The 26,121-nt window shown below is 38.4% G+C and overlaps 2 protein-coding genes across 9 annotated transcripts in view; both read left to right on the forward strand.

Annotated features, from left to right (window-relative positions):
- Positions 1-12,116, forward strand: part of gphnb (gephyrin b) — a 622,746-nt gene extending 610,630 nt beyond the window's left edge. For all 8 annotated transcript variants that reach the window (XM_061885720.1, XM_061885721.1, XM_061885723.1 and 5 more), the window contains 2 exons: positions 3,291-3,387; positions 11,248-12,116. In XM_061885720.1, coding sequence (XP_061741704.1) covers positions 3,291-3,387; positions 11,248-11,381 — 231 coding nt within the window. In that variant the 3' untranslated portion in view covers positions 11,382-12,116. The remainder of the gene's footprint in view (positions 1-3,290; positions 3,388-11,247) is intronic.
- A 4,541-nt stretch (positions 12,117-16,657) lies between these two features.
- pals1b (protein associated with LIN7 1, MAGUK p55 family member b) overlaps positions 16,658-26,121 on the forward strand; it is a 50,184-nt gene continuing 40,720 nt past the window's right edge. Inside the window, exon 1 of the mRNA XM_061885785.1 lies at positions 16,658-16,852. The gene's annotated coding sequence lies outside the window, so the exon portion shown is untranslated. The remainder of the gene's footprint in view (positions 16,853-26,121) is intronic.

The following is a 26,121-nucleotide window of genomic DNA, read 5'->3' on the forward strand; positions in this document are numbered from 1 at the left end:
CAATGAGACAAAGAAGTAGTGGCATTAAACACGTCTTTCTGTAGCAGCGTTGGAGAAAGTTGTATATGTAAACAAACTGTTGTTCATTGTCCAAACAACTACGGTGAGTAGGACTGCCGAAATTTGTAGGACAAAACGGTGCTCACCAAATTCTCTCATCAGTGAAGCATAAACACAAAACTTAATTAACAGTAGGCTTTCTAACAATTAGGAAGTTTTGTGTCATGTTTGTCCTCCTCCAGAAACTATATTGAACAAACAAAAAAATGTTTCCCCCCCATCTTTCTCCATTTTTAAAATGTTTTAAAAAAGCTCCAGGAAACCACAAAGGCAGCACTAAAGAGCCGCAGGTTGCCAACCCCCAATATATATTTATAGTTTTTGTAACAGTGCTTATTTTTCAAATTACTAAAATCAACCCAAAAGAATGTTGTTGTTTTTTTTAATTTGAGGCTGCCCAATATAGGTGGACAAAACTACAGATTTTGTTATTGTTATGATACCAAGTTAGTTCAGGGTCAATACAGATGTTGATACGTTTGTTTCAAGATCATAGATTTTGTGATTTTTGCCTTTAATTAGATGGTTATGGTTATGTAAGTGGAACCTTAATTTACAGACTTAATTGGGTCTTGAACATGATTTCTGAAATAGAAAAGTTTGTATCCATCAATCCATCCCTGTCGGGTAGCGGTGGTGCTGGAGCCTATCCCAACTGCACTCGGGCAGAAGGCAGTGTACACCCTGGACAAGTCGCCACCTCATAACATGGCCGAAAGTTTGGATATTGAAGCAAATTTCTCATTAAAAACAAACTAAACCTGAGTAATTGGTTCCAGCCTTAACAAAAGTCCATATTTAATTCATTTAAAGTTTTTGCACTTTGAATACAATATAAAATGCTATATAATCAAATATCAATGTCTAGTCATGATCTGTTACCGAACTTAAAGCCTAATATTAGTTTGGAAGAAGATCCGATCATCTTAAGTGAAGCAATGACAGTTGGTTGGTCAATGTCGAGAAGCAGTTTTTGCCGCCAGGCTCCGCCCACCACGAATGGGTACTGATTGTTACTAACTTATCCGACACTTCAGGGTGTCATCATTATGATCAAGATCGGAATTTGTGTAGCCAAGTTGTTAATGTTGAAAGTTTTGTGGCGAACCATCAGATGAAAGTTTGGCTCCATGACACGCCCACGTCCCAATGTGTAGGTGAAATTCCTTCGCAATTTAGCACCACCCATCTGTGTAGTATCTGTTATTTCAACCGCAACTCATTTGGTCCACGTCTCTAGGCGGAGTTCCTTAAAGTACGACCCATGTTTTTGGCCTAAAATGGCAGATACAATCCAACATTGTCGATTTCCTGTTTGTTTTCAAATATGGGTTCTTGAGACTTGTACATCATGATAGATGTCTCCAGCGATTTTCGTGATGATACGTGAATCTGAGGTGAGTGGCACAATTTTTTACAATTTTAAAGGTGGCGCTAAAAAGCTAATTTTTTAAAGCTCGGGTTGGGACTCCTAAAGTATCTGCTTTTTCGCCGGACCAGATGTGCTTTATTATGAATTTATGAGTTTTCATGCGTGTTGAGACCCTCAAAAATGCAATCAAATTGGGAGCATTATAATAAACGAAGCAGTTCCTGTAGGGCCACTAAATAACTTTTACAGACAAGTCGCTACAATGGTAAGGAATAAAAACTAAGAAGGAGGGAGAGGGTCAACATTGTGGAAGAAGGAGGGAGAGGGTCATCATTGCTGAAGATACCACCTGTATAATTCAAACCACACATTGCTTGTCCCTTGTTTTCCTTGGACTCATATTGAGCTAGCAAAATTAGATAAATGCTGTAAAAAGGCTGAAAACTTCAAACTGAGCACATTAACTAACAACAGCACTTCTATACTGACTCGATCAGCCCGCCCACAATGGATGTGCTACCGGGCACAAAATGGATGGATGAATCATTTGCACTCTAAGACAAGGTTATCTACCATAGCTTATTTTTAGTCGGTCTGTTTGTAAATTTAAAAAGGTTTTACAATGAGGGGTTCGTGAATCGAGGTTCAACTGTAGTTTTATTTCCTACATGCATTAAGTTAGAATATAGTACATCGCACATTTATCCTTTCTCATTACAACCTGTGCGAAAAGGACATGAATCCTACTCCAGTCTGTTTAATAGCAATTCCTGACACATTTGTTCACTTCCTGTGCTCAATTTGTAAAACAAACAATCAATAAAGTTTATAATTTTTGATGAATAAGAGAGATGACAATGATTATAGTCAAAATAAAACACAGATGGGATGTTGGGCAAACAAAAATATTGGTGAACAATTTAACAGTACATAAATACTACACAAATATAATAATATTTGTGAACAATTTAACAGTACATAAAGAAAACTAATATTTGTGAACAATTTACCAGTATATAAATACTACAAAAATACAAAAATATTTGTAAACACATTAACAGTATATATATACAACAATATCTGTGAACAATTTAACAGTATATAAATATAACAAAAATATTTGAACAATCTAACAGTATATAAATACTACAAAAATATAACAATATTTTTTAACAACTTAACAGTATATACATATATGAAAAATATTTGTGAACAATTTAACAGTATATAAATACTAGAAAAAATTAACATATGAACAATTTAACAATATAAAAATATAATAAAAGTATTTGTGAACGATTTAACAGTATATAGATATAACAAAAACATTTGTGAACATTTTTAACAGTATATAAATACTACACAAATATAACAATATTTGTGAACAATTTAACAATATACATAAGACAATGTAACATTACCTAGAAAAAAATTGTTATTTGTGCAAAATAAGTCAACAGTGCCAAATAAGTAAAAGCAAAAACTACCACTGGCTCCCATCCAAATTATTTGACTCCCAAAGCAAATGTATTACTAATTCATTAAACAATATAATATATTTGAACAACAAAACAAAAAAACACACAACAGAGAACGGGAATTTATTAAATTCATCACTATATTATCTTGGTATCGATAATATCAATATCTGGATCAATCCATCCACCTCCAATGGCCAAGGGAATACATTGTGGCTGTCCAGCACCATGCCTGTTTATTTGTTGATGGCATTCTACATCACTTTACTTTATGTGTATCAGAATGTCAGCATATAAATAGAACAGGAAAATAATAAACACATAGAATGAGATCAACGACACATGTGAGACATATCTGGACACTGCTGGTTTTGTTGCAGTTATCCTGCGACGTGAAGCTGGATCCTCGCCCTGAATACCACCGCTGCATCCTAACATGGCATCACCAAGAGCCTCTGCCGTGGGCACAGAGCACAGGTAACATCAGATGTGACCCCCTGCAGGCCGCATGGGATATGACATGCGATATTCACGCCAAATGTGTTCTAAGTTTGCCTCTTAAGTATTTATCGAGCACAATTTGTACACAAGGCAATTCAAGTGCTTTACAGAAAATTAAAAGAAGGGAAAAATAAAATCATGTTTAAATTAAAATCAGAAAATACAATCGATGTAAAAAAAAACATCACAATTAACAAAAATTAAGTACTTGAGATTAAATAATTTCAGTTGCAATACGCACAATTAAAGGCCTACTGAAATGAGATTCTCTTATTTAAACGGGTATAGCAGGTCCATTCTATGTGTCATACTTGATCATTTTGTGATATTGCCATGTTTTTGCTGAAAGGATTTAGTAGAGAACATCAACGATAAAGTTCGCAACTTTTGGTCGCTAATAAAAAAGCCTTGCCTGTACCAGAAGTAGCAGACGATGTGCGCGTGACATCACCGGTGTGAGGGCTCCTCACATCCTCACATTGTTTATAATGTGAGCCACCAGCAGTGAGAGCAATTCGGACCGAGAAAGCGACGATTTCCCATTAATTTGAGCGAGGATGAAAGATTCATGGATGAGGAAAGTTAGAGTGAAGCACTAATTTAAAAAAAAAAAAGAAAGAAAAGGCGACGGCTCCAGGCGGCGGCAGTAGGCGAGTTTTAGATGTAATTAGACACATTTAGTAAGATAATTCTGGAAAATCCTTTATCTGCTTCTTGTGTTAATAGTATTTTAGTGAGATTGTAAAGTCATACCTGAAAGTCGGAGGGCTGCGGTGAACGCCAGTGTCTCTGAGAGAAGCCGAGGAGCCAAGATCACAGCTGCTTTTTGGAGCCGCAGGATGAGGTCTCGTAATCCACTCAAGTCTCCGGTAAAAGCCGACTTAATATCACAATTTTCCCATCCAAAAACTTGCTGGTTGACGTAGAGAAAACATGTTCGCTTGACCGCTCTGTGTTAAAGCTTTACAACAAACAAAGAAACACCGGCTGTGTTTCGGTGCTAAAGGCAGCTGCAATCCACCGCTTTCCACCAACAGCATTATTCTTTGTAGTCTCCATTATTAATTGAACAAATTGCAAAAGATTCAGCAACACAGATTGCTAAAAATACTGTGTAATTGCACGATGAAAAGAGACGACTTTTAGCCGTAAGTGGTCCTGGGCTAATATGTCCCCTCCAACCAATAACATAACAAACACGCATCATCATTCCGCGACGTTTTGAACAGGAAACTCAGCGGGAAATGTAAAATTGTAATTTAGTAAACTAACTAAGGCCGTATGGGCATGTGTTGCAATGTTAATATGTCGTCATTGATATATAAACTATCAGACTGCGTGGTCGGTAGTAGTGGGTTTCAGTAGGCCTTTAAATGAAAGCATTTTTAGGCTGGATTTGAACTTTGCCAACCTATTCTCACATCTTAAGGAAGACTATTCTGGATTTTAGGAGCATAAACCTGAAACGCCGTTTTGCCATGCTTGGTTCTGACTCCGTGCACCAGCGGGTGACCACTCCCTGGATGGTTCATGTGGCTCGAACATGTCAGTAATGTACTTGGGCACAAGACCATGGAAAGATTTGTACACAAGGAGAGCTTTTTAAAGTCTATTATCTGAGCAACAGGAAGCCAGTGCCGTAACCTAAGCACTGGACTTATACGGTCGTATTTCCAGGTTCTAGCCAGTACTCGAGCAGCAGCATTCTGAATGTACTGCAGCTACTTTACAAACCTGCACTACGGCTGTCCGGGAGTAGAATATACCAAGATACTGGGTGCAAGGTACTTTCATTTATCAATGGGACGGCCTGGATCTGGATGGCCGCTCCCCCACTTGGCCCCGATGCAAGTGGACTGTTATTTGCACTTTTATTCCAACATAATGTAGTGCCACCTCTCCGCACAGTTTCTTGGAAACTACAAGTTTGGTTTGTAGTGTGCTAGTCCACAAACATCCCGCCAAGACGTACAGTAATACCTCAACTTACCAGCTTAATTACTATCTCAAATTTACAGCTTACATTTAAATGAACTGAAATGTATTTAATTTAAAAACAAACACAATATAATGTACTCCCAACAAATATGGTAGTTTTATGAAGAAATGTATTAAAGGGGCCCTATTATGCAAAACCAACTTTTTTTTTACCTGTTAATACCTGCTTGTGTGCATTTGGGATCTGCATAAGTCCCGAAAATGTGATATCAATCCGTGTAGGCATTGCTGAGATATTTATAAAATCATGCCTTCCTTCCTACTTCTTCCAAACGATTTGTTTTGTGACGATGTTGCTGTATTATTTTGCCAGATTGTCCATATATGTTAGACATTTACCCAAACATCCTTGCGTGACTCAGCCAATTTAAATGTATGTTAAATCAGCTGTGCCCCAACATCATGTCCATGATAAAACCCAGTTAAGTAAAAATGCCCCGTTGTTTGTTTGCTTTACGCAGCACAAGTTACTACTGTATTTTTTGGGCTATAGAGCGCACCGGCATCTAAGCAGCACCCACTACATTTGAAAAGAAAATATGTTTCCTTATATTGGCCGCACTGGACTATAAGCCTCAGATGTATACGTTGTGAAATGAGTTCTTTACACAGACAGATTTTATAAATGTTTATTTACATACCTTAATTATTTCCAATCAGTGCCTGGAACACGGCTGATCAAAAACAGAAGTCATCGTAGCTGCGGAAGCGAGCTCTCCATTCAGCTAAACCGACTCAATAACTCCACGGTTGCGTTTTGGTGACTTTACTAAGGAATTTGTGAAACTGAAATAACAAAAAAGTATGTTAGAAATACTAATGCAGACACTGTTAGCATATTAGCTAATGCTAACAAAGCTAGCTTCAATACATTACGATAGCACGTACAAATATGCATGAACACACTCCTACAGACATAACACACATTGGACGGTTTTGGTAAGTATGAATTGTTTTTGTTATGTTGTAAAACTTACACCTGTTGCTTTGAGTGATGAATAAAGAAGCCTTTCGAGCAGAACGCTATGGACGTTTTTTACTTTCTGTTTGAGAGAAAAACAGGAAGAACATTTCTAATTTTCAGCACCCGCAGTAAGCAAACTCGTCCAAAAGATGGTGCCCTTGTACAAAAATATGACCCACCATTTCAGTTCTCTGCTTAGGTTTAATGAAAACTATTGACCATAAAACATTATGCCGTTAAGCGAAAAAAAATCCATAAATTAGCTGCACCGTTTTAAAGCCGCAGGGTTTTAAGTGCAGGAAAAAAAGTAGTAGCTTATAGTTCAGAATTTACGGTACACTAACTTTTACCTCATCTGAGGTAAAAAAAAAAAAAGGGCCTTACTTTTAACATTTTTGATTCTCGTCAATGTGCCTTCCCCTTGGAAGAAGTCTCTCTTTTTGTGTACAATGCACTTCGAAAAGCCTTGCTTCAGGTACAGGCGCCAGTATGAAGATGGATTTTCCAATAAACTACTTTTAATGGCGGGCTCGTTGACTACTATTTATGCCAATGGTAATGAAATGGTAAGTACTAACAGTAGGTTAGAATTGGGTGAAGGATGTTAGTGATGTTACCTCACCTTGTTGTGTAGCTAACTTAGCCTTCTAATGTAATACAATAGCGCTTATGGGGCGGTATAGCTCGATTGGTAGAGCGGCCGTGCCAGCAACTTGAGGGTTCCAGGTTTGATCCCCGCTCCTGCCATCCTAGTTACTGCCGTTGTGTCCTTGGGCAGGACACTTTACCCAACTGCTCCCAGCGCCACCCACACTGGTATAAATGTAACCTAGATATTGGGTTTCACAATGTAAAGCGCTTTGAGTCACTAGAGAAAAGCGCTATATAAATATGATTCACTTCACTTCACTTCACACTTCACCATCCTTTAACAAAATAAAGAATGATTTTACTTAAAAAATGGATCAGTCTCTCCGAGTATGGCAATGGACGAGTAAGTAAATATTCTATCCATCCATCCATTTTCTACCACTTGTCCCTCTCAGGGTCACGTCGGGTGCTTAAAATCTATTATTGCGTTAGCGGTGCAGCTCGTAGCTTAGTTTATAGCTTTGAGCCTCCATTGTTTACAATTGAAAGCAGCCATGCAGCGGAGTCATTTACATGATTGTCAATTTCCACATGAGTACGTCCAGGGTCTAGCATTAGAAAGTTAGACCCGGTAGAAGTTTAACCTAACCCAGTCTATAGTTCCAACCTGAACGTCAGCCGGGCTTTGCCTCCTTCCTCAAACCTCAGTGAGCCGCTGATCAGGCTAAATAAATGATAAATGGGTTGTACTTGTATAGCGCTTTTCTATCTTCAAGGTACTCAAAGCGCTTTGACACAACTTCCACATTTACCCATTCACACACACATTCACACACTGATGGAGGGAGCTGCCATTCAAGGAGCTAACCAGCACCCATCAGGAGCAAGGGTGAAGTGTCTCGCTCAGGACACAACGGACGTGACGAGGTTGGTACTAGGTGGGGATTAAACCAGGGACCCTCGGGTTGCGCACGGCCACTCTCCCACTGCGCCATGCCGTCCATCATCTGGGATGTTGTGTTGTGGGGAAAGTCATTCAAAACAAATAGTCGGTGGCGGTCATCGATGTCCGTAGTGCACAATAAAAGCAGGAAAGGTGAACAACTACAAAACGTTTGTGCCAGGAGGGGCCGAATGCGCACTAAGCTCAGCGTGAGGGGCCGTGGTAAGGAGAGGTTCATTTGCATCTAACAACTCCGCCTCAAAATTAACCGTTTAAAAAAGGGAGCAAAAAATTGCTTGAAAATAGGTCTGTACAACAAAATCTATGTAAAATGTTCACAAACTAACCACTATTACATGTTATATAGACCACCGGGAAGTGTAACATCACGGCCGGTTGCCACAGGCACTTGCCGATCACTCCAGCAGCAATGAGAACAGAAGAAATTAACAAATTAAAAAGATGGTTTGACAAAACTCTATCTTTGAATCTCAGTAAGACTAAAATAATTATATTTGGTAACAATAGAAGGGAAAGTCATACACAAATACATATGGAGTAGATATTGAAAGGGTAAAATAAAACACATTTGTGGGTGTAATAATAGATGATAAAATTATTTTGAAAAATCATGTAAAAAATAGAAGAAACACATCAATAATGAATAAAGCAAAACATGTTCTAGACCAGGGGTAGGGAACCTATGGCTATAGAGCCAGATGTGGCTCTTTTGATGACTGCACCTGGCTCTCAGATAAATCAGAGCTGACGTTGCTTAACACGCTAAGTAATGAATAATTCCGCTTGTAATCACAGTGTTAAAAATAACGTTCAAAATATAAAACATTCTCGTGTATTTTAATCCATCCATCCGTTTTCTACTGCACCTGTTCAAGAAGTTGCGTTAATAGTAAAAAAGTTGGGGCTTGCCCTCCTGGGGGTTCTTCAGACCACCAAGCACCGACATGAAAGCCTGTTTCAGGGTTACAATATTGTTTTATTTTTCAATAAGTCTCTCAGTTGCTTTCCAGCAATTGTCTTTTTCTCGTTCGTTCTCGCTCGCGCTCCGGCTCCAGCCCCAACCCCGTCTCTCCTCCTGGCTGCTGCTTATAACATAGCCCAGGTGGGCCATCTACGCACCTGTCGTTGATTTCAAGGCCGGTCCTGGCACACCCCGCTTCGCTGCAGGCCCGCAGGCCACACCCCTTCCACAGTTAACTTCAGAATAACAATGTTATTACAGAGAATAACAGACTTATTATACTCTAGAAATGTTGGTTTTACTTAAAAATGCACGTGACTAGTTGTGTTCAATGTAAAAAAAAATATTATATGGCTCTTATAGAAATACATTTTAAAATATTTGGCTTCTTGGCTCTCTCAGCCAAAAAGGTTCCCGACCCCTGTTCTGGACCAAAAATCACTTCATATTCTTTACTGCTTGCTAGAGTTACCATATCTGAGTTATTGTGCAGCATAATGGGGAGACAACAACAAATGTGCGCTTCATTCACTAAATGTGTTACAAAATAGATCAATTAGAATAATGCATAATGTTGGATATAGAGAACATACACACCCTTTATTTGCTAAATCACAATTTAACGATTTGGTGCATTTGCGAACAGCTAAAATGATGTAGAGAGCAAACTATAACCTGCTACCCAAGAATGTACAACAATTCTTCTCAACAAAAGAAGAGAAATATAACCTTAGAGAAAAATCTCATTTAAAACATTTGTATGATCGTACAACACTTTAAAACTTTTAGCAAATCTGTATGTGGAATTAAATTACGGAACGGATTAACCAAAGAAATCAAACAAAGCACCAATATGATTCAGTTTAAGAGACAGTTCAAACGACGAGTATTCACAAAGTACACAGAACAAGTAGTATTATGATGAACTTCTTCAACCCTTATTTCCATTTATTTTTTTATTAAGACAAACATTATTTTTGTATTCAATATTTGTTTGCTTACTATGGTATATTATTTATTTATTATTTATTTGTTCACTGTTCTGTAACAGAGAACAAGGAAATTAAATTAAATTGCCGTGGTATGAAAAGGGGTAAGATTAAATAAGATAATAATAATAATAAGGGCTCATAATAGGGCTTCACGGTGGCAGGGGGGTTAGTGCGTCTGCCTCACAATACGAAGGTCCTGAGTAGTCAGGGTTCAATCCCGGGCTCGGGATCTTTCTGTGTGGAGTTTGCATGTTGTCCCCGTGAATGCGTGGGTTCCCTCCGGGTACTCCGGCTTCCTCCCACCTCCAAAGACATGCACCTGGGGATAGGTTGATTGGCAACACTAAATTGGCCCTAGTGTGTGAACGTGAGTGTGAATGTTGTCTGTCTATCTGTGTTGGCCCTGCGATGAGATGGCGACTCGTCCAGGGTGTACACTGCCTTCCGCCTGACTGTAGCTGAGATAGGCACCAGCCCCCCCGCGACCCCAAAGGGAATAAGCAGTAGAAAATAGATGGATGGATAATAATAATAGATTTTCTTTCTAAAAGCAGTTTACATTGAACAAACAATTTCAAAGTGCTACAGTACACTAAAAAAACAAAAAGCAAAGCTAGAACAACAAGTATCTGCCCCCAACGAGCCTGATAGCTAGAACTAGCACACATAAATCTAACAAAGGGCTTTTTTTTTTTAAAAGAAGGGTTTTTAGAGGACGGCGTGGCGAAGTTGGGAGAGTGGCTGTGCCAGCAATCTGAGGGTTACTGGTTCAATCCCCACTTTCTACCATCCTAGTCACATCCGTGGTGTCCTTGGGCAAGACACTTCACCCTTGCTCCTGATGGGCCCTGGTGAGCGCCTTGCATGGCAGCTTCCGCCGTCAGTGTGTGAATGTGTGTGTGAATGGGCGAATGTGGAAATACTGTCAAAGCGCTTTGGGCTCCTTAAAAAGGGGTAGAAAAGCGATATACAAGTACAACCCATTTACCATTTAAGCCTTTTTGAAAAGCATCCACTTTCTGTGGTGCCCTCAGGTGGTCAGCTCTGCTTCTTCCTACTCCTTTTCGGACGTGCTGTAATGAAACAACTGGAATTGTGTGATGCATTACATTGCATTGTATGCATGTTCCAAATAAACTGAAACTGGAACTGACAACTGGTACTGTCGAATAACGCTTGTCTCAAACATGAAGCCATGTAAGTTCAAGTACACTCAGTGAAAATGTGAATGGCTCATTAAATCAGAGCCATTCAGGGGTGAAAGGCACCCATCCCCTGCCAAACAGTTAACGCCAAATCTATCAGTGGCGGGCCGCCACAGTGAAAGACTGCGGGCCCTGATTTGGAAGTCTTGTGTCCCCTGCAGGGAACCAGGTGAGCAGCAGACTGATGAGCATGCGCAGTGCCAACGGGCTCCTGATGCTACCTCCCAAAACCGAGCAATACGTGGAGCTGCACAAGGGCGAGGTGGTGGACGTCATGGTCATCGGGCGGCTATGATGTCACCAGGCACGGGGCCAGAGAGTCGCCGTCGTCAATAGCGGGGGCGGTCGGTATGGGCGGATCACGGTGCATGTCCACATATCATTGACTATTCTGTAATATGCAACGGCACAGCTAGTTTTTATTGGTTCGGAGAAGGTATAGTCGACATCTTGATCACAGCCTAGATACATAAGAAAACATTGATTTAAGAAGATTATAGTATTTCAAAGAAAGAAAATATAACTTTTAATGGAAAAAAAAATCTAATTATAAAAAGAGATTTATTCTGTAATATATTGATTATTCTTCTTATTATTATGATTATTCTTCTTACCATTATTATATTAAGGCAACGTTGTTGCTTTCATTGCAGTTGCTTTGTGTGTTCAATGCTAGACTTATCTATAGCAGTAGCATTTTAATAGACAGCTGTAGGTGCCTGCCAGGACAAAAATATATATATTATTTTCTCATCTTTAGTGGATACAAAAAAAAAAAAAAAAAAAGCTCTAATCCCTTTTATTTTGTAAAATGAAGGAAAAAATAAAACAGAGGAAGACTTCAGATTTCCCACGGTGCTGCAGCTGAAGAGGAAAAGGCGGGAGGGGGCACATGGAGGTCTTTTTCTCTGGAGAGCGCCCGGCAAGGTGACACTTTTTCTCCTGTTAGTATGCATCATATCGGCTTCACAAAGAGCTTCGCTTGTCGTTTATCTCGTGAGTCTTGTTTATGTGCGCGGTGCCAAATGCCTGGGGGTTGGGGGGGGTGGGTATTGTCAGACGATAACGCTTCCTTGAATCAGCGGCGACCGGGTGGGACATTTCCTATAGACCCCCAGGGATAGGATTTGTGGGGGGTGGGGTGGGGGGGAATATATTTTATTTGAGCAACTATTTAAAAAAAAAAAAAAGCACTGACAGCCTTTTTAACCGACTTCACAAAAATTGTACAGAAAAAAAAAAAAGAACCATATTGTACAGATATGTGACCAGCACTCCTAAGGAAATTATTATTATAATTATTATTATTATTATTATCAAGCAATGAGGAGACATTGAACAACGCTGTACTATTATTAAAATTTTCTGTAATGATGCTGAAACTGATGAAAGAGACGATGATAATAAAACATCCTTGATCATTATGTAAAAAAAAAAAAAAAAGTTATTGTTGGGTTCCTTTTTTTCTAATAAAATATATCTAACAAACTATGGCAGACCCTGTTTTTGAGAGAAATGCTTGAAGTGAAAAATAAAAACGGTTTTGTTACTGTTAGCATTATAACATTGGCTTTTTTAGCCAGACTTGCCGCCGTACCACCTCAGTTATTCAGCTTGGTACATGTCAGGATTAGGGGGAGGTCGGCTATCGGTCCGGTATCAGCAGAAAAACACATGTCGGATGTTATCGTTTTGCATTTAAAAATCTCTGATACAAGCTCCCTGCCCTGCGATTACGGCTAGTTAACATCTGAATGTGCTCCGATAAGCACACAGACTTTATTTTGTTGTATTTTTGTCATGTCATTTACAAAGGGAAACATGACAGGCTTTACAGGCTACTGGCAGCTACACAACAGCTAAGCACACAATAGCACTCTTGCTAGTTATTGATTGGCTAGCACACAAGGTTGTTTTTTTGGGGGGTATTTTTGTCATGTCATTTACAAAAGGGAAACATGACTGGCTTTATAGGCTACTAGCAGCTACACAACAGCTAAGCACACAATAGCACTCTTGCTAGCTATTGATTGGCTAGCACACAAGCTTGTTATTTTTTTTTTGTATTTTAGGCAAGTCATTTACAAAAGGGAAACATGATAGGCTTTATAGGCTACTAGCAGCTACACAACAGCTAAGCACACAATAGCACTCTTGCTAGCTATTGATTGGATAGCACACAAGGTTGGTCATTTATTTATATTTTAGGCAAGTAATTTACAAAAGGTAAACATGGCAGACTAATGGCTACTGACAGCTATACAACAGCTGAGCACACAGGCTAGCTACAAATTAGCTAGCTCACTAGGTTGTTTTTTTTCGTGTATTTTAGTCGAGTCATCAAGGTACTCGTGTACTAGCAGCTACACAACAGCTAAGCACACAAACTAGCTACAAATTAGCATTTGCTAACAGTAGCCCTGTTATATCGCCATAAATTGGTGACTACTTTTACTTGAGTGTTTAAAATAAGTCTTTTTTTACTTTCAACACTTAAGTCTCCCGATCAACTTGGAATATATCCATCAGTTATACGTTTTTATTTATATATGCCCCTTTTTTCGAAGAAAACTTTTTCATGTGGCAGTCACACAAAATATGCAATATTTTCCCCAAAAAATATTTCAGAGTGGAATATTTGATGGAAGTAATTGAATCATTTAATAGGTCAATCATTCATAACACCATTGATTTTGATCCTTTTTTTTTTTTAACAATGTAAGTTTCGTTTTTTTTTTGTTTTTTTTACACTTCAATTTTAGGGTATCCAAAAGGGCCGCAGTCATTAAAATAAGTCTTTTTTTTCTTTTTTTTTTAAATTTTGATCAATTTCAAATATATCCGTCAATTCTAAGGTTTTATTTTTGGTATGCCCTTTATGTAAAAGAAAACCTACGCAATATTTTCCTAAAAAACATTTCAAACTGGAATATTTGATGAAAAGTAATTGTACATTTTAATAGGTCTATAATTCATAACACCATTTATTTAAATTCATTAATATTTTTTGAACAATACTGTCCAAACATCTGTTGTTTTTGTTGTTGTTTTTTTTCACGCATAAATCACACTTAACTTTTCGGGGATCCAAAACGTTAAAAATAAGTCTTTTTTTGTTTTCTACTTTCGACACTGAAGTTTCTTGATCAGCTTCAAATATATCTGTAAATTCGAAGATTTTATTTTATGCCCTTCCTGTCAAAATAAAACTTTGTTTTTCATATGGAACACACAAAATATGCAATATGTCCCCCCAAAAAATATTTCGAAATGGAATATTGGATGTAAGGTAATTGGATCCTTTAATTGGTCAATCATTCATAATACCATTGATTTTAATACATTGTGTGAACAATGACAGTATTTTTGTGGGGGTTTTTTACACTTAAATTTTCGGGAATCCAAAAGGGCCCCAGTCATTTCTAAAAGTGTTAAAAATAAGTCTTTTTTTTTTATCTTTTCTCTTTTTTTTTTTTTTCTTTACTTTTTTTTTTTATTTACTTTTTTTACTTCAATTTCAAATATATCTGTCAATTCAAAGGTTTTATTTTTGATATGCCCTTTTTGTGAAAGAAAACCTACGCAATATTTTCCTCAAAATTTTTTCAAAGTGAAATATTTGATAAAAGGTAATTGTTCCCTTTAATAGGTCAATAATTCATAACACCATTAATTTACATTCATTAATATTTTTTGAAAAATTACAGTTTTGTTTTTTTTGTTTATTTTGTTTAGTTTTTTTTCCCCCACACATAAATCACACTTAAATTTTTGGGGATCCAAAACTTTAAAAATAAGTATTTTTTTGTTTTGTACTTTCGACACTTAAGTCTCTCGATCAACTTCAAAACATCTGTCAATTCTAAAATGTTATTATTTTATTCCCTTTTTGTCTAATAAAACTTTGTTTTTCATATGGAAAACACATAATATGCAATATTTTTCCCCAAAAAATATTTGAAAGTGGAATATTTAAAGTAAGCTAATTCAATCCTTTAATAGGTCAATAATTCATAACATTGTTAATTTGGATTTTTTATTATTTTTAGCAATGACTGTTTTAAAGGATAAACAGGTTGCGTGGCAGCTTTGTGTTATTAGAGTCAACATTGCAATTTTTTTCTTGTTACATTTAATCTTGTTTCTCTTATATTTCACTTTTATATATACATATATATATTTCATTTTTCTATTTGTATTATTTTAATATTTTTTTAAATTAAAAAATGAGCTTCAGGCCACAAATGGAGCACAACCCTTACAACCAAAGAATAGATAAGGTCATCAACTGGAATCCCAGTCTCACTCATGGTGTGCATAACAACTCAATACAATACGTTCTTTAATGACACAAATGTCAACTTGCTGCCCGAATCCGACTCGTTTCTTGCAATCGATGCCGTTCTGAGAGAGAAAGAAAAATGTGTTTACGAATTTTACGACCTTTGTAGGTCCCAGTTTTAGCCAGCAAATGTAAGAAATGTGGTGTATGGTTGACATTGAAATGCCGGGTTCCCACTCAAACTACATGACCATAATGAAAGACTTTGTTGGCAGTGAGCTCACAGTCTTTCAGATGCCAGTCAAAACCTAAGCCAACTCTAACTATAAGTTTATTAAAAAGAAAAGTTTTATATTTACATACACAGAAGAGGGTTGTACTCGAAAAGAGACTGAAGGTTCTCTTCTTGCAGGGACTAGACATAGTTTTTACCCTGCACATAAACAATTGTGCTCAAGTCATTTAGTCTTCATTTATCTCTTTATTGGGCAACAGTAAACTGCCTGACTGTTTGTTTTTTTATCGATTATGTGTTTATTAGTAGGTGTGCATTTTCAATGTATGCTCTTTTAACTTACATTTTGGGCTTTAAAAAATTCAAGATGATGGACGGCTTGCATTGTGAAGGAAAAAAGTCAGATTTTTTTAATTAAAAACTGTTAATCATTCTGTAAAAATACCTTTTATACATTTACAGTAATACACAGAAAAATGTTTAGATTTTACGGTAAAACAAAGGTGTTTTTTTAGTAATACACTGTAAGAACAACAGACTGGCAGCTCAGTCACCCAAATTTTACTGTAAAAAGAAGTGGTATATGTTTTTAAAACAAAAGTAGATGTCATTGTAAAAAAACATAAAAAACTAGCCGCTCAGTCGGTAAAATTATTATTGTAAAAATAACAGTGCCACCGTTTTTGCAATTACAGTAATGCAGTGTAAAAACGATGGTTGTATATTTTTTTATTTAAAAAAAACAATAGCAGCTCAGTTGCCAGAAGGTTCCCCTAAAAATAAAAGTGGTACTGTTTTTCCATTAACAGTATGTACAAATAATTGCAGATTTTACGGGTGAGTAAATACAGCAAGTGTGTGTTTGTATCCATAATGTCTTCAATTAAAAACAGCGCTGTGTCTGTCAATCATCCATATCGTTGAAAAAAAAAAGGCATCCAAAAAGAAAACATTTTCCAGTGTGTGTCCCAAAACTTTTGACAAAACAGGCTTCAAAATCACGCAACTCCGCGTCTGGCCGAGGAGCGGCGCTGTGGTGCCTCCCTGTTGCCAAGGAGACCACACATTGAAACACCCATGTCTCAAGTGTCCCGACCGTTCCTGAACGCAACTCTCACTCCAAGAGGCTGGACGCAGAGACCCCGAGACGGAACAAAAATGGGCTTTTGTTGTGAATAAAGCCACGTTTTTCGTCCCAAGAAGCGGCGGTGGATTAAAAAAAAAAGAAGAAAGGAGTTCCTTAAGGACGGTGAGTGGTCTTCGTGTGTTAACGGGACAGTTGCGTAGTTCCTGGGGAGTTAGCGGCACCCGGCTGTTAAGCTAATTTATACCATTCTGTTCTAGTTTCAATGTATTTACTTCAACTAATGACGACTTTTCACGCCATTAAACATACTTTACTACAAATGAACACATTTTAAACACTCGGTTTCGTGTAAGAGCACTAAAATTTACATACACCTTTGTAGCTAAATAGATACACGTGAAGGCTATTTAAACTAATCTCCCTGCAAAGCAGCCGCTATTTGTTTAGTTTTAGCACAACTAAAGACTATTTTCAAATTCTGCTGCACGATATAAACATTTGTAACGTTGCTCAATCACGCTAAATTGTGTATAAAATATCAGTCTTTGGTTGCGCTAATACTTTGTGCACTTTTCATCGCTACTTTAATGTAATGTAATAACATAGCAATTATTAAAATAAACAGAAGCACAACTGATCCATACTGTACATAAATTGCACAATGGAATGAAAACAAAATTAAAGGCCTACTGAAATTAGATGTTCTTACTTAAACGGGCATAGCAGGTCCATTCTATGTGTCATACTTGAACATTTCGCGATATTTCTATATTTTTGCTGAAAGGATTTAGTAGAGTTAGGGTTAGATAAAGTTCACAACTTTTGGTCGCTAATAAAAAAGCCTTGCGTTTACCGGAAGTAGCAGACGATGTGCGCGTGACGTCACGGGTTGTAGGGCTCCTCACATTGTTTATCATATGCCAGTGGTTCTCAGACTGTTTTCAGTGATGTACCCCCTGTGAAATTTTTTTTAATTCAAATACCCCCTAATCCAGTGTTTCTTAACCTTTTTTCAGAGATGTACCCCCTGTGAACATTTTTTTTAATTCAAGTACCCCCTAATCAGAGCCAAACATTTTTGGTTGAAAAAAAAGAGATAAAGAAGTAAAATACAGCACTATGTCATCAGTTTCTGATTTATTAAATTGTATAACAGTGCAAAATATTGCTCATTTGTAGTGGTCTTTCTTGAACTATTTGGAAAAAAAGATGTACAAATAACTAAAAACTTGTTGAAAAATGAGCAAGTGATTCAAATATAAATAAAGATTTCTACACATAGAAGTAATCATCAACTTAAAGTGCCCTCTTTGGGGATTGTAATAGAGATCCATCTGGATTCATGAACTTAATTCTAAACATGTTTTCACAAAAAAAGAAATCTTTAACATCAATATTTGTGGAACATGTCCACAAAAAATCGAGCTGTGAATATTACATTAATGCATTTCTTTTCACACAGTTTATGAACTTACATTCATATTTTGTTGAAGTATTATTCAAAGAATATATTTATAAAGGATTTTTGGATTATTGCTTTTTTTTTTAGAATATTTAAAAAAAATCTCAGGTACCCCTTGGCCTACATTCAAGTACCTCCAGGGGTACGCGTACCTCCATTTGAGAACCACTGTCATATGCCACCAGCAGCAAGAGCGATTCGGACCGAGAAAGCGACGATTTCCCCATTAATTTGAGTGAGGATGAAAGATTCGTGGATGAGGAAAGTTAAAGTGAAGCACTGAAAAAAAAAAAAGGTGACGGCAGTGGGAGCGATTCAGATGTTATTAGACACATTTACTAGGATAATTCTGGAACATCCCTTATCTGCTTATTGTGTTAATAGTGTTTTAGTGAGATTATAAAGTCATACCTGAAAGTCAGAGGGCTGGGGGGACCGCCAGTGTCTCTGAGAGAAGCCATTGGAGGAGCCAAGATCCCAGCTGCCTTTTTGACAGCTGCAGGAGGAGGTCGAATAATCCGCTCAAGTCTCTGGTAAGAGATGACTTAATATCACAATTTTCCCATCCAAAAACTTGCTGGTTGACATGTGGTAGAGAAACATGTTCGCTAAAGCTTCACAACATACAAAGAAACACCGGCTGTGTATCAGTTGCTAAAGGCAGCTGCAATCCACCGCTTTCCCCCAACAGCATTCTTCTTTATAGTCTCCATTATTAATTGAACAAGTTGCAAAAGGTTCAGCAACACAGATGTCCGAAATACCGTGCAATTGCGCGATGAAAAGAGGCGACTTTTAGCCGTAAGTGGTGCTGGACTAAAATGTCCTCTACAATGCGTGAAGTCATGCACACGCGTCATCATACCGCAACGTTTTAGCATATTACTTCCGCGTGAAATTTAAAATTGCAATTTAGTAAACTAAACCGGCCGTATTGGCATGTGTTGCAATGTTAATATTTCATCATTGATATATAAACTATCAGACTGCGTGGTGGGTCGTAGTGGGTTTCAGTAGGCCTTTAACTTTTTGTTAATCACCTGGAAGATTAAACATTTATTTATATCCAGCAATCTCAGAGATTGTGATGAAAGATACATAATATATTATTAGACATCCACTATATAGAATACAATTAATGCGGATGAATCCCTCATTAATATACACATATAGTTTAATGTTATTGTTTGCTTCCTAACAGAAGCTAACAATATTCTAGTCCAGGGGTGTTAAAGGTACGGCCCGAGGGCTGAATCAGGCCCGCGAAAAGGTTTTATCCGGCCCCCAAATGTAAAAATGAGCTGAAAATTTTTAATAAATGCATCTGCTGTTCTAAATGTGTCCACTAGATGTTGCAATAGAAATTATTTGTATCTTTATAGATTATGCTACATATGGAAAAAAATCAATAAATAAACATGTTAGTACACCAGTCGAGGAAAATGATCAAACTACAAGAATGACATCCTGTAATTGGATTTTGATATTATTTTTTATCTTGATAACTGATGAATATTATCAAATAATTTATTCAGAAGGTGTAAATAAGGACAAAAAAAGATAGAGTACTATTAACCGCAACATTATGATTTGTACATTTTCCAAGTGTGCTTGTTGTATTTCTATACAAAGAAAACAATCTGAAGTTGGTTTTTTTTTAAGTTATCGTGCCGTGATTTTGCCAGTCCGGCCTACTTGGGAGTAGATTTTTCTCCATGTGGCCCCCCATCTAAAATGTCTATGACACTTCTGTTCTAGTCATTGCCGTTGTGTCCTTCTCCCACCTTGCTCCCAGTGCCACGCACTCTGGTGTTAATTACATGTAAATAATTGGTTTTCTCAATGTAAAGCGCAATTTAAATATATCCATTCAATCAATCAATCAATCAATGTTTACTTATATAGCCCTAAATCACTAGTGTCTCAAAGGGCTGCACAAACCACCACGACATCATTCATCCATTGTCTACCGCTTGTCCCTTTCGGGGTCCCGGGGGGTGCTTGAGCCTATCTCTGTTACATTCGGGCGGTAGGCAGCGTACACCCTGGACAAGTCGTCACCTAATGCATTTCAAATTATTTTTATTGACCTGGTATTTATGGTCATAATATTTGTACACAAATATAAGACTTGTCCAGGGTGTACCCTGCCTACCACCCGAATGCAACTGAGATTGGCTCCAGCGACCCCAAAAAAAGGGACAAGCGGTAGAAAATCGATGGATGGAAATATAGAAGGCTAGGAGAAAATAGAGTAGACTGAAGGGACAAGCAGTAGAAAATGGATGGATGGATGAAGTAAACCTTTATAAGTACCGCAAAAGGGACATTAGACATTAAAACAAAAACTGAAACACCAGAATATTTATGTATATAGTATTTACACTTGTACAAAACTAAGTACATCTGTAACTAGAATGTACAATTCCGGTATGATATGTGTGCGCAGAACGGAAATGCTTGAATGTCCAGGGTGAGTGAAGTGTGTGGATGTTGGAACGATTCGAATCACATGAGAAATGTGAGATATGCAGTAGATTGTAAATTGCCCATTCATTGTTAATGGAGAGACAAATTTCCAGGAAAACCTGTAATTTCGGGAAAGAGAAAACATGTTTTGCATTTGATGTATCAGAAGAGTAGTGTGGGTGGATGGTTGTAAGGTCGGAATCGGGTTTTAAAATGTTGCATGTTTTTGACAATATAAGGCACTGTAGAATGATTATTTTCCTGGAAATTTTGCAAAAACAGTGATATTTTTAAAACATTGAAACCAGCACAATTGGTTGAGGTGGAGGCGTGTCCAGGGTGTACCCTGCCTTCTGCTTGAATGCAGCTGAGATAGGCTCCAGCACCCCTGCGACCCCGAAAGGGCAAAGCGGTAAAAAATGGATGGATGGATAGCACAATTGTCCCAGATGATATGAATGGGTTGGTGTTGGATTTTTTGGAATCCGTTGAAAAACGTTGACGTAGTAACAGTTTCAATTGAGAATGGGTATTTCTGAATTCCTGGAATTTCAAGAAAACTGTGAACTTGTATGGGGGGAAAAAATAGGAGCGTTTGTTGTTCCAACTAAGAGGAATGTTTTGAAGGTGTAATTGGAATTTGGACTCTGAAAACTTTTCAGGAAGAGGGGATAATAGGGCTTTGGGATTCTCGGAATTCCTGGAATTGTTTTTAACTTGGAAAATAGTTGTTTGATGGTCCAAGGTGAGTGGAGTGTGTGCATGGTGGAATGGTGAGAAATGTGGGCGTTGTGTATGTTTGAAAATTGGCCCTTTTTTTTTTCAATGGGCAAAATGTCTCGGAAAACAGGGAATTCTGGGTAAACCGGAATATTTATATTAAAAAATTGGGGAGAGCTCATGATTCCCTGTCACTTCAAACGTTTTGATACTTGAACTGTGGGCTGTGGAGCACGCCAAACTTCTGCAGCAGAATAATAATAATAATAAATATAAGTTTTTTTGTGTAGAATCATAAATATATGACTACTTGGACAAGTGGCTTCATAACAGAATACGAGTTTACTGTAGTATTACTAAGTTTGACTTTTTTTTTAGCTTAGCTTTTTACTTAAAAATGCATAAGATAGTCGATTTTCGAATGAATTGCAATTCTTATTCGTAACGTTTTTTAATCGATTCAAAAAAATTTAAAATATATATATATATAACTTTTTTGGAACTTGTATTTATTAAATGATTGGCAATAATGTTATTAAACTAAAACCAGTTTTCTATTAAATAACGTAGAAATTCATCAGAGCTTATTGAGGAATGTAGTTAATCATAGAACTGGCACCCAATGTTATTAAAAAGTATGGATTTTGAATTAAGAATCGTTTTGAATCGAATTGTTACCCCCAAGAATTGAGTTGAATCGTGTGGTGCCCAAAATATTAACAGCCCTATAAATTAGGCTAAATACATAGAATATACCCATCCATTTTCTACTGCTTATTCCCTTAAAAAACCTGATGGAAAGAAGCTGTATATTTAGTAGCTCAATGTGGCAAGGGATGACTGTACTCTAACAATTACCATCTTTATTGTCTTTTTGTTCATAATAAATTAAACGTAACATAAGTAAAAATATGTATATTGCAGCCAATCTGATCCCACGTGTTCGAACCTCCTGCTCAGGTACCTCGGCTGCTTGAGCTATCCGAGGATTAATTAAGGCCGCGGCGACAGATGGCCATGGAGACGTCTCCACTGTTGTGTCAGCCGCCAGTCTAAACACAGATAAACGCCTCCAGAGCTTGGAGCGAGAGCTTGGGGGGGGCGCTAGCAAGGCCTGCCAATAGCGATTAGCTGTGTGAACTCAGGAGTGGAGGGAGGAGGGCTGCCATGTCTACGACACCAGTGGCTGTTTGACCTGAGCTTTAAAGGTGTCTAAACTAGCACAGGTCATTTTCTACTTTTTAATACGTCTGACTCACAAAACCTGCAAATTGCATCCCAGAAAAGCCCAGGCATGGCTGTTCAAGTGTGTCAAGAATGGCATCCACATTAATCAAATGAATTGATTAACGTGGACCCCGACTTAAACAAGTTGAAAAACTTATTCGGGTATTACCATTTAGTGGTCAATTGTACGGAATATGTACTGAACTGTGCAATCTACTAATAAAAGTATCAATCAATCAATGCCTAAAGTCACATTTTAATTGAGCTGCTCCTGACCAAGGGACAGCGAGGACATGCGTACTCCGGTCGAGGACTGGATGAGGGATTTTAGGGGACTGAGGCCAGAGAGCTTTCCATACTCTGAGTATAGATTAGTGCAAGGTAAGAGCGAGCAAACATCAGCCTACTTAAAGTGTGCAGAAAGTGAAAGGCAGGCGGTATAAAAGCACAATTGTATCTAATATGATTCACAGGAGAGTCACAGTATTACAAGTAGAGGGGTCAAAAAATGTATTCTTATTTGTAACGGTTCTTAATGGATTCCCCCAAAAAATTGTAGTTCTAAAAATCTAATTTAGATTATTTTTTTATCTGTCCTGGGTGGAGTTTGCTTGTTCTCCCCGTGACTCACATGGGTTCCCTCCGGGTACTAGGGCTTCCTACCACCTCCAAAGACCTGCACCTGGGGATATGTTGATTGGCAACACTAAATTGGCCCTAGAGTGTGAATGTTGTCTGTCTATCTGCGTTGGCCCTGTGATGAGGTGGCGACTTGTCCAGAGTGTACGACGCCTTCCGCCCGTGTGCAGCTGGGATAGGCTCCAGTACCCCCGCGACCCCGTAAGGGCCAAGCGGTAGAAAAATGGATGGATGGATGTTCTTTCCAGCCACTCAGGCAAATCATCTTGTTGATGTGGAGCCAAAATCTTCAAACTACAGCCCGCAGGCCAAGTGTGGGCCGCCAAAGTCTTCAAATTGGGCCGCAGAATAATTACGAATCTTCCTCGGAGGGAGGTTGCATTAATTTCAAAAGTCTGACTATTTTGGTGCTGCTTTCTGTTGTCAACTAGTGGACAACATGAGTCTTTTTATCTTTAAATATGTCCACGCGGAACATTTACTTGTACAAACTAGTGCAAACAACCTTCCATAGCTAGTTATGGTGCGAAAAAAAAATCCAACCTAGTCATTCAACATTGTGGACATTATAAAAAAACGCCCATTCACCATAAATACAATCAAAATCCCACCCAATTAAATCTATTCCAAAGCATGATGGTAAAATTGCAAAACGCTCTCCATATTTATCCACGTATAGCGCATTTTAGCTGCCCGATATTTCTGATTGATTACAAAACTTTAAGAAGGTTGTCACGGAAGTAGACAAGGTAGGAACTTTCACATACACTTAATATCCAATTATAATTATTATTAAATAGATATCCATTATATTAATATAATATGTACACATATATATGTATGTATGTATGTATGTGTGTATGCATGTATGTATGTATATGTATGCGGCCCCCAAGTCAAAACTGTTTGAAAACTTCTGATGTAGATGATTATATCTGCTTTGCAGATGTACTTTAAAAAAAGAGAAAGGTTGGATACTTCTCTGTTACCTTATTTGTATTTGACTTTATTAAATATTTGGGTAGAATTTTGTCAAAGTGAATTAGTGAAGTGAATTATATTTATATAGCGCTTTTCTCTAGTGACTCAAAGCATTTTTACATAGTGAAAAACAAAAATAGTTTTCTTTTAAGTCATTTAAATTCATCAGAGCTGGTTATCTATTTTATGGAGGAATGCAGTTAATTCAACAACTGGCATCCAATGTTATTAAAAAGTTTTGATTTTTAATTGAGAAACAATTTTGAATTGCATCGTTACCCCCAAGACTCGAACTGAATTGTGTGGTGGCCAAAGATTCACCAAACTAATTACAAGTGTTGTGTTGTGCACTTCCACGCGACAACAAAGCTATAGCTAAATAGAATGCAGTAGTTTAATATAAGGTGGGTACAGAATTCGGTACTGTTTTGGCACGGACCGGATCCTGCAGGTCCTACCGTGCGCCGATTTTTGTCAAATCCATCGGTGCCGACGCCACGTCACAGCCGGTTGCCGGCGCTTGGCGATCACTCCAGCAGCACTCAGAGCGGACTCAGCCAAACTACCCCTAGGTAATGTTGCAATTGTCAACGCCAACAAAGAAAGTCGATCCATTTTCTACCGCTTGTCCATTTCAGGGCCGCGGGGGGTTGCTGGAGTGTTGGAAGTGTTACTTTTCCCACATATAACACTTAATGAAGACAAGATGGCGTCTACATATTAGTTATGATTGTTCCTTTCGGGTCAGTGTTGAAACTTTTAGCAGCTTCTGCTCTGGGATATTGCACATTTTATTTTTTTATAGGGCTGCTGCTATCGATTATTTTAGTAATTGATTAATCAATTAGTTTGTTCAAATAATTGCCAGATAGTGATAAGCGCTAGCAATTTGTGTGCTGGTTGCCAAATAGCGATTTGTGTTCTGGTTGCCAGCTAGCGATTTGCAGACTAGTTGTCAGCTGAACAATATATTAAAAAATATTATATGGCTGGATATAGTCGGACTCACCTCGACGCACAGCAAGGGCTCTGGAACCAGCTCTCTCAAGAGGGGCTGGACTCTCTTCCACACTGACGTTGCACGCAGTGAGAGGCGACGAGCTGGGGTAGCAATTCTTGTTGCCCCCCGGCTCAAAGCCTGTACATTGGAGTTCAACCCAGTGGACGAGAGGGTAGCTTTCCTCCGCCTTCGGGTGGGGAGACGGGTCCTGACTGTTGTTTGTGCTTACTCACCAGACAGCAGTTCAGAGTACCCACCCTTTTTGGGTACACTCGAGGGAGTACTGGAAAGTGCTCCCCCGGGTGATTCCGTTATCCTACTGGGGGACTTCAACGCTCATGTTGGCAATGACAGTGAAACCTGGAGAGGCGTGATTGGGAAGAATGGCCGCGCGGATCTGAACCCGAGTTGTGTTTTGTTATTGGACTTTAGTGCTAGTCACAGATTGCCCATAAGAAACCCCATATTCAAACATAAGGGTGTCCATATGTGCACTTGGCACCAGGACACCCTAGGCCGCAGTTCCATGATTGACTTTGTAGTTGTGTCATTGGATTTGTGGCCTCATGTTTTGGACACTCGGGTGAAGAGAGGGGCGGAGCTTTCTACCGATCACCACCTAGTGGTGAGTTGGCTACGATGGTGGGGGAGGATACCGGACAGACCTGGCAGGCCCAAACGCATTGTGAGGGTCTGCTGGGAACGTCTGGCAGAGTCTCCTGTCAGAGAGAGTTTCAATTCCCACCTCCGGAAGAACTTTGAACATGTCACGAGGGAGGTGCTGGACACTGAGTCCGAGTAGACCATGTTCCACACCTCTATTGTCGGGGCCGCTGATTGGAGGTGTGGCCGCAAGGTAGTTGGTGCCTGTCGTGGCGGTAATCCTAGAACCCGTTGGTGGACACTGGCGGTGAGGGATGCCGTCAAACTGAA

The sequence above is a fragment of the Nerophis ophidion genome, linkage group LG24 (assembly GCF_033978795.1).
Source record: "Nerophis ophidion isolate RoL-2023_Sa linkage group LG24, RoL_Noph_v1.0, whole genome shotgun sequence".
NCBI lineage: Eukaryota > Metazoa > Chordata > Actinopteri > Syngnathiformes > Syngnathidae > Nerophis > Nerophis ophidion.